The sequence below is a fragment of the Thalassophryne amazonica genome, chromosome 16 (genome assembly GCF_902500255.1).
Source record: "Thalassophryne amazonica chromosome 16, fThaAma1.1, whole genome shotgun sequence".
In the NCBI taxonomy this organism is placed as follows: Eukaryota; Metazoa; Chordata; class Actinopteri; order Batrachoidiformes; family Batrachoididae; genus Thalassophryne; species Thalassophryne amazonica.
Window position 1 is genome coordinate 55009956 of NC_047118.1, and position 15366 is coordinate 55025321.

Genomic DNA, 15366 nt, shown 5'->3' on the forward strand with positions numbered 1-15366 from the left:
AGGCTGATCATTTCCAAGGAAACACTGTATTAAAGTCACTGTTCAACTTCAGTGTCAGCTGATAAAGTCACTTACCAAGAAGGTTCCTTTCTGTCTCCGACAGGCTGGATAAATTTGCTGTGAATGAGTGGATGACAGAACTCCTGTTTTTTCCTGAAAAAGGTCAGAGAAAAAGGTGGTGACACACCCTAAAATATAGCATGCAAACATCTAAGTTTCACACATTTCTCATTTAAATGAACATCTGCAGCAAACTAGCATTGGCTCTTAACTCGACAGCTTTGCGTCAACATTTTTTGTATGATCTACTTTCGTCAGGACATGAACTTCAAGCAATATGTCAACTCGTTGCTTAGCATTTGCTGCACAACCTCTGAGCATCTGGAGGAATAAATTGAAGCCTCCTGAAGCCAAAGCCAAGCTGCCACCAAGCACATTTGGGCAGCTGTTTGGGAAGTCTGACTGTGTAGCCTCCTTCTGTGTGCCTGCAGCTGCCTGCAGGAGCTTGTACAGATGTCAGCTATGTGCAGCTGCATTCATCACACAGGAAAAAAAAGCACCACATTGGTTATGGATCTGCTATTGCACAGACAAAGCTGTTTATTATAGTCACTCAGGTAAAAGGTTCACTTACAATACGTTGAGTACTGGGACAGTTAAACAAACAATATAAAAAATAAGGTCCCATTATTTCTAAGTTGTATGGGTTTTAAAATTTCATTGAGAGAGAGAAAAAATAAACACTGACCAAAGTTCAACAAGTGTACGAGGTCTGTTAGAAAAGTAATGGACCTTTTTATTTTTTGCAAAAACTATATGGATTTGAATCATGTGTGATTGCATCAGCCAAGCTTGAACCTTCGTGCGCATGTGTGAGTTTTTTCCACACTTGTCGGTTGCGTCATTCGCCTGTGAGCACGCCTTGTGGGAGGAGTGGTCCAGCCCCCTCGTCGGATTTTCATTGTCGGGAAATTGGCTGATCGACTGCCGCTTTGCTTCATCAAAATTTTTTCAGAAAGTGTGAGAGACAGCCAAGTGGAAACCATTTGGAAAATTCAGATGGCTTTCGGTGAAGATCTTATGGGGATCACACAGATTAAGGACAATTACAACTGGATTACAGACGGCCCACAGCGGCGGATGGTGCGCCGCGCACCGAGCGGCGATCGACAGGCTCAAACGTCAGATCATTTCCAAAGTGAACACTTTGTTGATCTGGGATGTCGTCTGACTACCAGAGAAATGGCAAGACAGCTGGACATAGCACTTTTTCGGCACATTCCACTGTTACAGGAGTTTTTGTCATGAAAAGACGTGCGGAGGAATTCGCGCGTTGGGACGGAGGCGCAGGGCACAGAACAAAAAGCAACGCCATGATGAAGCCTCACAGGACATGTTGTGGCATGTCCAGCTCGTCCACAATTTCTCGGATAGTCACACGACCAGAGGTGTCAAGTAACGAAGTACAAATACTTCGTTACTGTACTTAAGTACACTTTTTAGGTATCTATACTTTACTCCATTACTTATTTTTCTGCCTACTTCCGACTTCTACTTATTACATTTTCACACAAGTATCTGTACTTTCTATTCCTTACATTTTTAAAACAAACAGCCTCGTTACTCTTGGCTCCAGCGCCGGTGGATATGCGCTGACACCTCAGCGCACATCCACCGGAAGCTCGAGGCGCCAGCGCACATCCACCGGCGCGGCTTTACCGAGGTGCCAGCGCGGATTTATCTGACCATGGGTCCGAAGAAGGCACTGACGGCGGAGGAGGGAGACGATATCAATAAGTCCCTGGACTTTTTGTCTGAGGAAATCTCTGTTGTTAAAATGCAGCAGAAATCCATTATGGAGCTGGTGGAAGAAGTGAAGGCTCTCCGGATCCAGAATGCCGAGAAAGACCGGTGTCTGGTGTACCTGGAGAACCGTGTTGCAGAGTTGGAACAGTACACAAGGATGAACGACGTTATTATTACAGGAATTCATATTAAACCTCAATCCTACGCACGGGCGGTGTCAGAAGACAGCGGAGGGGAGGCCAGTGAGCAGGAGGCCAGCTCAGTGGAACAACAGGTGGCTGACTTCCTGCAATCTAAAGATATTCAAATGGACTGTAATAACATTGAAGCGTGCCACCCCCTGCCCAGGACAGAGGATGGAGACAAGCGAGCAGTTATAATGAGGTTTGTCAACAGAAAACATAAAATGGCATTGTTAAAACAGGGACGGAAACTCAAAGGAACAAACGTATTCATCAATGAACATCTGACCAAAAGAAACGCAGACATCGCCAAGAAAGCTTGTCTCTTAAAAAAATCAGGGAAAAATTCAACAGACATGCACATCCAACTGCAAAACATTCATCAAACTGAACGGAACACCAGAACAAGCGAAGGTTATGGTAATCAGGAACATCAAGGAACTGGACAAATACAACCAATAAGGTATGAGGACACAAACACATCACAACACCATGACACAGACCAGAGGAACCTATTCATCTACTACATCATCTACATCTGGAGACAAGAAGGATATAACTCACAGGATTGCTGATCATGGAAAACTAGAACTGAGAACATTTAAATACACAGACCACAATGTACTGGACTTGGAGCATGATATAGACCCGGACAATAATTTCTTCTCAAATATCAATGACAGTTGTTGCTATTATACAGATGAACAGTTTAATCGGATCATTAAAACGGATAACAAATTATCAATAATCCATTTCAACAGCAGAAGTCTGTATGCAAACTTTAACAACATTAAAGAATATTTAAGTCAATTTAAAAAAAAATTAACATAATTGCTATATCAGAAACATGGATCAATGAAGATAAAGGAATGGATTTTGAACCAGTCGAAGCAGTGGTTTGCAGATTGAAGCAATGCTTCAACCTACTGTTTCATTTATTCTTTCTTTCGCTTAATTTTCCCCCGCTAAAACCCTAAAGAGCATACTTCTGTGAGTATTATTTACCTTTTCTATGTTAAACCGACCTGTTATGGTCTTCTGAAACAGTTGATAGATGTATTTTATAACTTAAAAATGGGAGCGACGCTAATACGTTAGCATGTCTATGGCATTTTCAATGTTAAAAGTTAGCATGAAGCAGTTCCAGCTGTCTTCACGTTCGGGTGCATTTGTTTTCAAATTGTAATATTTCTTAAATTTATTTTTGTTTATATATTAATAATTTAATGATAATTATTATATACAATTTCAGAGAAAGAAACAAAAAGAACCTGAATAGAAACACAACAGAAAATAAAATATAAAAGCAACTAACAATGAACATACATACATACAGAAATAAATGTTTCCTGTGAACACCTAGTGACTCTTACACCTCCATTTCATCCCTGTTTTATTTAAGTTTAATGACAGTTTGTTTCAGGTCAAACCATATTTTCAATGTGTTAATTTCTTCAGTGATTTCCTCCAGAACTATCTGCCAAACTAGAAAACTGCTGCATCCTAGTAAGAGCAGAATACTACTGGAATGAATCTGAATAAGGAAAGTTTTTTTTTTTCTCACTAAATGGATGCTACACTCACTGCAGTTTATTGTCTGGAATAGTCCCAGATTGCATTTCAGAGCTTCTAGAATTGAAACATTTTCGTGCAGGTGGTGTTGGAGGGTAATTTTGGGTTTTGGGTCTTGGGCCACATGTAGAACGAATCAGTTTTTAAATTAAGCTTTCAATTCATATAGTGGCATCTACCTTTTTTTTTTTTTTTAAGGTTACTTTATACTTTTATACTTTAAGTAGGTTTTGGAGTACATACTTTTTCACTTTTACTTGAGTAAAGAGGTCAAGTTGATACTTCAACTTTTACCAGAGTGTTTTTAAACTGCAGTATCTATACTTCTACTTAAGTAACAAATGTGTGTACTTTTGACACCACTGCACACGACTGAAAAGCCACCAAAAGCCGTCTGAATTTTCCGAATGGTGCAAGAGCTGGGCATGTTAGGGCTTGTCCTGTGAGACCAACACGGAGGTGCTTTCGTCCCGCGCCATGAGCGGCTCCATGGCGAATTTCTCCGCTCCTCTTTCCATTACAAAAACTCCTGTAACAGTGGAATGTGCCGAAAAAGTGCTATGTCCAGCTGTCTTGCCATTTCTCTGGTAGTCAGACAACGTCCCAGATCAACAAAGTGTTCACTTTGGAAATGATCTGGTCATTTGAGCCTGTCGATCACCGCTCGGTGCGCCATCCGCCGCTGTGGGCCGTCTTTAATCCAGTTGTAATTGTCCTTAATCTGTGTGATCCCCATAAGATCTTCACCGAAAGCCATCTGAATTTTCCAAATGGTTTCCACTTGGCTGTCTCTCACACTTTCTGAAAAAAATTTGATGAAGCAAAGCGGCAGTCGATCAGCCAATTTCCTGACAATGAAAATCCGACGAGGGGGCTGGACCACTCCTCCCACAAGGTGTCCTCACAGGCGAATGACGCAACTGACAGGCGTGAAAAAACTCACGCATGCGCACGAAGGTTCAAGCTTGGCTGATGCAATCACACGATTCAAATCCATATAGTTTTTGCAAAAAATAAAAAGGTCCGTTACTTTTCTAACAGACCTCGTATGTTTATGTGTCTAACATATTCCTTAGATCTCTTCCTTTACATTGTAAGAGGGCTATTTCTTTGATCTCTAATATTTTTGGATCCTGACCTGCTCCTGATTGCTGATCTTTGATCCTAACTGACAGCATTTGATCTTATTCAGTGACCTTTCATCTTGACAGTTAATTTTGGATCCTGATCAGTGATTGATTATGCTCTCTCAGCTTTTATTTTGATTTTTTTTTTTTATCCTGATCACAGAGGTTTGTCAATGTTTGAATCTGATCTTTGATCCTGATTGCTGATATTTGAGCATTATTATTGAACTTTGGTTGTATTTGATGACCTTTGATCTTAATCAGTTACCGCTGAGCCTGATTATGAAGCTTTGATCCTGATTGATGATCTTTGATCCTGATCTTTTAGTTTTGTTCCTGAAGTTTCATCCTGATCACAAAGGTTTGATTGCAATTGCTGACCTCTGATCTTGGCTGCTTATCTTTTATTTCGATTGATTACCTTTGATCCTAATCAGTGATCTTTGATCCCGGTCATTCATTTATTAATCTAATTGCTGAGTGTTGATACTGATCATTCAGCTTTGATTCTGTCATTTCATCCTTATCAAAGAGTTGTCATCCAATTTGCTGACTTCTGTTCCTGGCCTTTGATGCTATAGCTGAGCTTGAATCCTGATGGTTTATTCTCATTGCTTATATTTGATCCTAGTCACACAGCTGTGATCCTGATTGCTGATCTTTGAACATGACCATCATCATGTCTCCATCTGTTGCTTTAAAGGAAACAGATTCAAGGGATGAGCCTGTTGTTTGATCCGGATTCCTTAAGTAACCAGCAATCATGATTACAGCATAAAATAAATCAAGATCAGAGATTAGTGATTAGGAACAGGATTGGATATATATGAGATACACATATGATATACATAGTGCATCTAGAAAGTATTCACATAGCTTCACTTTTTCCACATTTTGTTATGTTATAGCCTCATTCCAAAATGGAGTAAATTAAGTTTTCCCTCAAAATTCTACTCACAACACCCCACAATGACAACATGAAAAAAGTTCATGAAAAATGAAGAAACCACGGGTACGTAAGTATTCACACCCTTTGCTCAATACTTTGTTGATGTGCCTTTGGCAGCAATGACAGCCTCAAGTCGTCTTGGATGCACCTCAGCTCAATTTTGAGCTTCATGGCAAAAGCTTTGAATATGTACATGTGATTTCTTAGTTTTTTTTTTTATTTTAAATACTCACTCTCATTCATCTTTAATCACTTATCCGGGATCGGCTCGCAGGGGCAACACCTACAGCAGGGCACCCCAAATTTCCTTTTCATGGGCCACATCGGCCACCTCTGACTGAGGGATCCTGAGGCGTTCCCAGGCCAGTGTGGAGATATAATCTCTCCACCTAGTCCTGGGTCTTCCCCGGGGTCTCCTCCCAGCTGGACATGCCTGCAACACCTCCTTAGGGTGGAGCCCAGGAGGCTTCGTTAAACCAGATGCCCAAACCACCTCAGCTGACTCCTTTCAACATGAAGGAGCAGTGGCTCAAAGTAGACCTTCTTATGGATGACCGAGCTTCTCACCTTATCTCTAAGGGAGACACCAGCCACCTTCCAGAGGAAGCCCATTTTGGCCACTTGTACCTGCGATCTACATCGTTCGGTTATGACCAAACCCTCATGGCCATAGGTGAGAACAGGAACGAAGATTGACCAGTAGATCAAGCACTTTGCCTTTTGGCTCAGCTCATTTTTCATGACAACAGTACGGTAGAGTGAATGCAACACCGCCCCTGCTGCACCGATTATCCGGCCAATATCACGCACCATTGTCCCCTCACTTGTGAACAAGACGCTGCAGTACTTGAACTCCTTCACTTGGGGCAAGACCACATTCCCTACCCGGAGTTGGCAATCCATCAGTTTCCTGCTGAGAACCATGGCCTCAGATTTAGAGGTGCTGATCCTCATCCCAGCCGCTTCACACTCAGCTGTGAATCCAGTGAGTGTTGGAGGTCACAGGCAGAATCATCTGCAAAAAGCAGTGATGACACCCTGAGCCCACCAAAGTGGAAACCTTCCTCACTCTGACTATGCCTTGATATCCTGTCCATGAATATCACAAACAGGACTGGTGACAAGGTATAGCCCTGAGAAAGGTCAACCCCCACCGTAAATGAGTCCGACTTACTTTATTTTTAATAAATTTGCAAAAAAACTTTTCACATTGTCATTATGGGGTATTGTGTGTAGAATTTTCAGGAAAAACAAAGAACATCCATTTTGGAATATGGCTGTGTTTGTGCAAATATTTGCTCATTTTGAAATGGATGCCTGCAACGCATTTCAAAAAAGCTGGGACGGTGGTATGTTTACCACTGTGTTACATCACCTTTCCTTCTAACAACACTCAATAAGCATTTGGGAACTGAGGACACTAATTGTTGAAGCTTTGTAGGTGGAATTCTTTCCCATTCTTGCTTGATGTACGACTTCAGTTACTTAACGGTCTGGTGTCTCCGTTGTCGTATTTTTTGCTTCATAACGTGCCACACATTTTCAATGGGCGACAGGTTTGGACTGCAGGCAGGCCAGTCTAGTACCTGCACTCTTTTACTACGAAGTCACGCTGGTGTAACACGTGCAGAATGTGGCTTGGCATTGTCTTGCTGAAATAAGCAGAAGTAGCGGGTGCTTAGGACTTGCTAGATAATATTAATGGGTTATTAATATAAGGTTTGACAGAAAGATGAAGTTGGGCTATCAGAAGACTAAGTTCGACTTTGGTAACTGGTGAACAGTGATCAAAGACAATACACAAATAATTTAGATTGGTGCAAGTACCACGTATTATGAAAAAATATATATATTTACAAGACATTAGAGGAAGGAAAAAAAAGAAATATTTACAACTGCAGAAGCTGAACCGGTTTTATGATCTAAGGGCACTTTAAGTATTTCTTGAGTTGAACATGATACCACAAAATAATAATCCCAGAAGGTTCTACAAGTCCATCCGAGTGCAAACCCACGGGGGTTAAGTGAGCAAGTTGAGTTTATAAATTGTCCATGATATTGTCCACAGGGAAAGGTTGTGCATGGATAAGCACTCAGATGGGTTGAGAATAGTGGGGTGGCTATGACAGTACGGTAAGAGGTCCTAGGCTCCCAGCCGTTGTTTCTTCAGCTCGCCATCCTTCTCCAAAGAGAACCACTTGGCCTGTGTATGTAACCAGGACCAGTAAAAATTATGTATTGTCATAGCAGGCTGTTTAACCTTAGCTTCCCACAACATATTAAGTAATTCCATCTTTAGTGTACACATTCAAAAAATTTCAAATTACAAAGAAAAGTAAATGAATAATCTACCAATATAACAACATTCAATAGATAGCCTGAATGCTATAAATACAATCTGCGTCCTTTTTGCATGCAACATTCAATAAATAATTCACAGTGCTGTTTCAACTCTGATGCATATTAACACCCTTTAACTTGTGCAAAATATACTACACAATATAAAGCCAAATTGTAGACTCCACAAGTAAAGCACAAGAGAAATGACTCAGTTGTTTGTAGCTCCCGATGCTAATGCTAGGTGCCGCTAGCTTAGCATGCTAACATCACATTCATTCAACACTCACCAGTTCCTCAGGCAAACCACACACGGTGGCAGCACGGACTCTCTCCAGCGCAGTAGACACATCTAAAACATTACAATAACCAGGTTTTAGTGGAAGGCCTAAAACAAAGCGCAATAGTTAAAAGTTTGGAAAAGTCTTCATACACTCACCTGTACAAGCTGTCGACACAGCCTCCCCCCACACATCTGATGGGAAGCTTGCAAGGGGCAGCTTAAGTACAGGCTGTGCAATGCGCAATTGGTCAAGAGTGGTCATGTGACTGACGCTGCATGAGCATGTAGGGCGTTACGGAGGGTGAATTAATATGATGTTTATTGTTATGTTAGCCAGGGTTACACCTTCCCCCCTTAAATCCATGCACATCCCACTGCATGCAAACCACGTGAACGATAGAACTAGTGTTAGATGTTGGATTTAATGCGTCTGAGATACTGTGTACGAGGTCTGTTAGAAAAGTATCGGACCTTTTTATTTTTTTCAAAAACCATATGGATTTGAATCATGTGTGATTGCATCAGACAAGCTTTAACCTTCGTGCGCATGCGTGAGTTTTTTCACGCCTGTAGGTTGCGTCATTCGCCTGTGAGCAGGCTTTGTGTGAGCACTGGTCCACCCCTCTCGTCGGATTTTTATTGCGAATAAATGTCTGAACGATTTGGAGCTTTGCTGCATCAATTTTTTTCCAGAAACTGTGAGAGACCTTCAGGTGGACACCGTTCGGAAAATTAATATGGCTTTCAGGGACGATTTTATGGGGATTATACAGATTAAGGAGTGTTACTGCCGCTTTAAGGATGGCCCTGTTGTGTGGGCCGCCAGAAGAGGAGGTACTGCTGGCCCACCACCAGAGGGCGCCCTGCCTGAATGGCAGGCTTCAGGCATGAGAGGGCGGTCACATGTTGCTCTGAGATGATAACATTCATAGGCTCCCAGCTCTGCTATGACTGTCTTTGGTGGTAGGTATACGTCTTGCTCAGTCTCATTCCTCACCACTACTGGAACTTGAAAATAGCGTGTTGGCACAGCAAACAGACAGCTGCTAATGCACAGTTCACAAACGCTTATTGAGAGTTGTTAGAAGAAAAGGTGATGTAACACTGTGGTAAACATACCACTGTCCCATTTTTTTTTTTTTTAAACGTGTTGCAAGCATCCATTTCAAAATGAGCAAATATTTGTACAAAAACAATAAAGTTTGTCAGTCTGAACATTAAATATCTTGTCTTTGTGATGTATAAAACTGAATATAGGTTGAAGAGGATTTGCAAATCGTATTCTGTTTTTATTTACATTTCACACAACATCCCAACTTCACTGGAATTGGGGTTTTATACAGCACACTTTCCACAAGGAGATGCTGTACGATGCTGTAATGCAGAGGAAGCCTTTTCTGCATACACGCAGCAGTCACTTGAGGTATGCTAAAGCACATTTGGACAGGCTGTCTGTGCTTGAAAACCCACAATCCTGACTGAACTGAAGATGTTTTGTAAAAAAGAATGGTCCAAAATACCTTCACCCAGAATTCAGACTCTCATTGGAAACTATAGGAAGTGTTTAGGTGCTGTTATTTCTGCGAAAGGAGGATCTACTAAATACTGATGTATTTTTTTCTCTTGGGGTGCCCAAATTTATGCACCTGTCTGATTTTGTTTAAATAATTATTGCACACTTTCTGTAAATCCTAGAAACTTCATTTCACTTCTCAAATATCACTGTGTTTGTCTGCTATGTGATATATTTAGCTGAAATTACTGATCCAAACAACCAATGATTTATAAAGGAAGATCATGGTCATGCGTGTGTATATATATATATATATATATATATATATATATATATATATATATACAAAAATCATTGAGTTCTGTGCAGGGCTGACTTGCATCCCTTCCCTACAAAATTCACTCTCAAAGCAAACTAACTCCCCAGCAAATGGCAAGGAGACTTGAGGAAACTGGAGACAGATGATTTGTTTCTTGGGAAACTTCAGACGAGGAGGTTACATTGACCTTGTGGTGTAACAGATAAAGGGTTAAAACATCAAAAAGGAAAGACTGAACAAAAAAATTGTGCATTGGGGAGAAAAATGACATGCTTCAGCCACATGGTCATGCAGAAAATGTCTGATAATATTGATTTGTTTTATTATGCTGTCAAAATACTTTTGGGTGCATTTTTGAGACACCATATATATATATATATATATATATATATATATATATATATATATATATATATATATATATATATATATATACACACGAGGTCTATTAGAAAAGTATCCGACCTTATTATTTTTTTCAAAAACCATATGGATTTGAATCACGTGTGATTACATCAGACATGCTTGAACCGTCGTGGGCATGCAAGAGTTTTTTCACGCCTGTCGGTTACGTCATTCGCCTGTGGGCAGTCTTTGAGTGAGGAGTCGTCCACCCGCTCGTCGATTTTTTTCATTGTTTAGGAATGGCTCAGAGACTGCTGCTTTGTTTGATAAAATTTTTTTCAAAACTGTAAGGCACAACTGAGTGGACACCATTCAATAAATTCAGCTGGTTTTCGGTAAAAATTTTAACGGCTGATGAGAGATTTTGGTCTGGTAGTGTCGCTTTAAGGACGGTCCACGGCGCCTGACGGCGATCTGCGCTTCGAGGCGGCAGCGTCTCGCCGTTTCAAGTTGAAAACTTCCACATTTCAGGCTCTGTTGACGCAGTAAGTCGTCAGAGAACAGAGAACTTTCAGAAGAAGTCGGCATGAGGAGTTTATTCGGACATTCCATTGTTAACGGTCATTTTGTAATGAAAGAACGTGCGGGCAGAGTCGCACGTCGGGCTGGACCCGACCGCGGGGGGTCGTGGCAGGAAAAACACCTCCGTTGGAAATCTTAACGGGCAAGTTGGAACATGCCCAAGCTGTTAAACAATTTCTCAGTTACTCACTTGTTGAAAGCCATTAAAAGCCGCCTGAATTCTACAAATGGTTTTCAACACGGAGGTGTTTTTCCTGTCGCGGCGCACACAGATTTGCCGAGTTGTCACGGAAACGACTCGGCGAATTTGCGCGTACGTCTTTCATTAAAAAAATGTCCTTAAACAGTGGAATGTCCGCATAAATTCCTCATGCCGGCCTCTTCTGAATCTTCTCTGTTCTCTCACGACGTCCTGGGTGAATTAAGCCTTAAATTAGGATGTTTTCAGCTCGAAACAGGCCGACGACAGCGCCTGGAAGCGCTGCAGGACGTCCCGCTCCGTGGGAAGTCCTTACACCGACAGAAACACCCCATAATCTCTCATCAGCCGTTAAACTTTTCACAGAAAACCAGCCTAATTTCTCGAATAGTGTCCACTGGGATATTCCTCACAGATCCAGAAAAAATTTTGATAAAGCAACGCGCGCCGTCTCGAGCAGCGTGTGAAACAAAGGAATTCAGCCGAGAGGGCGGGACCACATCTCACTCAAGGCCTGCCCACAGGGAAATGACATCACCGACACGCGTGAAAAAACTCACGCATGCGCACGAGGGTTCAAGCATGATTGGTGTAATCGCATGTCATTCAAATCCATATAGTTAAAAAAAATAATAAAAGGGTCGGTTTATTATCTAAGAGACCTCGTATATATACACGCAACAAAAATATAAACGCAACACTTTTGTTTTTGCTCCCATTTTGTATGAGATGAACTCAAAGATCTAAACCTTTTTCCACATACACAATATCACCATTTCCCTCAAATATTGTTCGCAAACCAGTCTAAATCTGTGATAGTGAGCACTTCTCCTTTGCTGATATAATCCATCCCACCTCACAGGTGTGCCATATCAAAATACTGAATAGACACCATGATTAGTGCACAGGTGTGCCTTAGACTGCCCACAATAAAAGGCCACTCTGAAAGGTGCAGTTTTGTTTTATTGGGGGGGATACCAGTCAGTATCTGGTGTGACCACCATTTGCCTCATGCAGTGCAACACATCTCCTTCGCATAGAGTTGATCAGGTTGTCAATTGTGGCCTGTGGAATCTTGGTCCACTCATCTTTAATGGCTGTGCGAAGTTGCTGGATATTGGCAGGAACATGTCCGTCCAAACACGGTACGTGTTCCCCAGCTGGGTCGTCCCAAACCACAGATCTCCACAGCTGCTCCTGTGGGTGGAGTCACGCCCTGTCACTTCAGCACACACACCAATGTGTCACTGTGTCTGTTTGCAAAGCCACACTCGTGGGGCACTTAGACAAATTTCACATCCAGCTCGAAAGTGATTGAGCTGGATGTTAATATTGCGAATGGCCACACATTTTCTAAGCAAGCGGTGTTAAATGTGCGTGTGTGTCACCTGGAATTTGGGGTTCGATAGGCTCTCACAGGGCACACTCTGTCTGATGTGCGCAAATAGTTGTTGCAACAGGTGTACACAGCAGGCAGCTACGATTTTACACATATTACATACGATTCCTGCTTCATGCGCACTTCATGCGCAATTTGAGCACATCCGTTGTACTATGTGTGAAGGGGCCCTAAATAAAGATAGGGATTTTTCAAATTTTCCAAGATTTTTCCTGAATTTGCCCTTTGCCACTGAAAATTTAATAATTTCTTGCCCATCAGAATATGAATCTTCAGTTAAAAAAAAAAAAATTCATAATGATGTATGAACAATTGTAGGCTGTTCATAACCAGACAAACAATCAAGCAGGGGTAACAACATAACCTCCTCCATCTTTGATGGTAGAAGTAATTAATCAATTAATCAGCCAATAATCGTAAAGCTTTGATGTGCAAAATGAATGATTTTTAATAAGGCATGCAAGTGGCTGCAAACTCCTGGCTGGTACACCTTATTTTTCCTCCAAACAGCCAGTTTGAGACCTCTGCTCTAGTCACTATTTCACTAACTGAAATATCAGCTTCCCTGTCAGAAAAAGAGGAGCAGTGATCCTCTGAGTCCCCTGCAGCTCTTCTGAAGAATAAATCAAGACTAACAGCACAGCCTTGGATTTGTGATAATAAACACGGTTAGGGACACCCACTCATTAACACGTCCTCTGAATGAGCCTACACTAGTTTGTCAACCGACATCCACATTTTCAAGGCTAAACCTCCATCTGAATGTACAGATTCAATCATAATTAGTTACTCATATACTGTTATTTGTGCTTGAATTTGTGCGCAACGGTGGGGATTTTACATGCACTTTACGCACAGAAAACCCATAGAGATTAATTTGATACATTGCATCTTACAGATTGTTTGAGTTGACATACCTTCATTTATCCTCCACAGTCCAGAATGTGAACTTAGGTCCTCTGATCCAGTGTAGTTGGGTTTATTGACATCGATTATGTACCAATAATCTGTCCCAATTGCCACAGCGAGGAGGCTGAAACTGAGCAAACCTGTGAACCCAGCTGCAAGAACCACAAATCCATACCTCATTATCGACAGTCCGCACGCCAAGTGCACGAACACCAAGATTTTGTCTACTTTTTAATTTTCTTCGTCAGGAGGATCAACGCCCAGGGACGCGTGATGCGTAAAAGCTTTCCAATGGCATCTTTCGCTGTAAAGTGTTTCCCTATTACACTTTCAGATGTTAACTGAGAAATAAAACGCGTTACATGTATTATTCATTTACTTTTAAAAGGAAAAGACAATAAATAAGACGAGCTTCTTTCAGGTGACTGCGGATGCAGCGGCTGTGGCGCTCTGAACAGTGTCAAGTTAAAATCACACACAACAGCGCTGGATTTCAAAATAAAACGCTTGCCGGAGTTGTAATTGATTATATTCTTTGTAAGTAATTAATGATTAGTTTTAGACATGATTGACATGTCAAGTATTTGTTCAGTGATTAATCAAATAATAGTTTTGCATATAATATATTAATTATTTTCCTGGAACACACGGACATATGTTCAAATAATTTGTTGAATCATCATCATCAATTCAAAACAATCGTTTTACAGTCAAAAACAAGTTTGCCACATTTCTTATTGCAAATGTAGTTTAAAACAGCACCTTGTTAATTTAAAGCATTAATTTAAACCAGTTAATATCTGTTTTACAACTTGTTTGTAATGGTTTAAACCCCACTCAGAACATTATGTCTTTAACACAGAATCACTTAAACCACATGAAACCATTTAATCTGTACTTTTACAAGATTAAAACCATTTTCAAACATTGCAAAACTAACAATCTATTCTATATGATCTACACTGGAAGAAAAGACAGTAAAATAGGGTCCAATATTTGCAATAATGTGATGGACTTTTCGTAATGAATTTTCACAGTTGTTTGATGGTTGACCTGCACTGTTTGTTATGCATAGCATTCCATTTTTGGTTTGAAGAAAATGTCTGTAAACTTCTTGCAAATGGTAATGGTAATTTTCCGTATTTCAATATTTGCAAAGGTCAGCTGGAAAGGTCTGCCTCTTACGTGATTATTTCAATAACAAGCAAGACACATGAATCACAAGTCTGATGAAAGCTTGGAATATCTTGGAAGGACACTGCCTGTTTCAGGCGGTGTCATTACTTTTACACATAATCTCGTCTTTTCACACACATATACCAACAGCAGACAAGTTTTTGCATTCTCTCGGTGAATAAATTGGGTGTCTTCTCTTGGCATCTGCAATGCACAGCTGTTTCCATCTCTGCATGTGTTATGTCCAAGTCAATTCTGTGCATGCATGAAAATGAAAACCATTTGTTGCAATAGTCAATAAGTATAATTCTTGTACCAGTTACACTTCAATATATTGATTGCTACTGAAATAATCACATTGGAGACCCTTGTATTTTTTACAGTATAAAGTGCATAGTGCACGTGGATTTGGGGCATGTCCAACTCCACTTTACTATTTAGATGGTGCATAATCTGACTGCAAATTAAAGTGAAATATACAGAGGGGTTGTATTTAATCTATTAATCATAGGTGTGGTTTGAGTGTAATACAAATTTAAACCAATCGCATACTCATCTTTCAAGACCTTTAAGACCCTTGTGTCCCAGAACCTGGTACACTGCTGTTTAAATAGTGGAGAACTGAGATCACTTCTGGCGAGGAAACAGATCCCCAGACATACCATCAA

At 40.8% G+C, this 15366-nt stretch overlaps 1 protein-coding gene across 1 annotated transcript in view; it reads right to left on the bottom strand.

The window, feature by feature from the left end:
• LOC117527801 (transmembrane protein 235) overlaps positions 1 to 13966 on the bottom strand; it is a 42807-nt gene extending 28841 nt beyond the window's left edge. The window contains exons 1-2 of the mRNA XM_034190298.1: positions 13531 to 13966; positions 76 to 153 (exon numbers count right to left, since the gene is read on the bottom strand). Coding sequence (XP_034046189.1) covers positions 76 to 153; positions 13531 to 13702 — 250 coding nt within the window. The 5' untranslated portion in view covers positions 13703 to 13966. The remainder of the gene's footprint in view (positions 1 to 75; positions 154 to 13530) is intronic.
• Positions 13967 to 15366: the final 1400 nt, after the last annotated feature.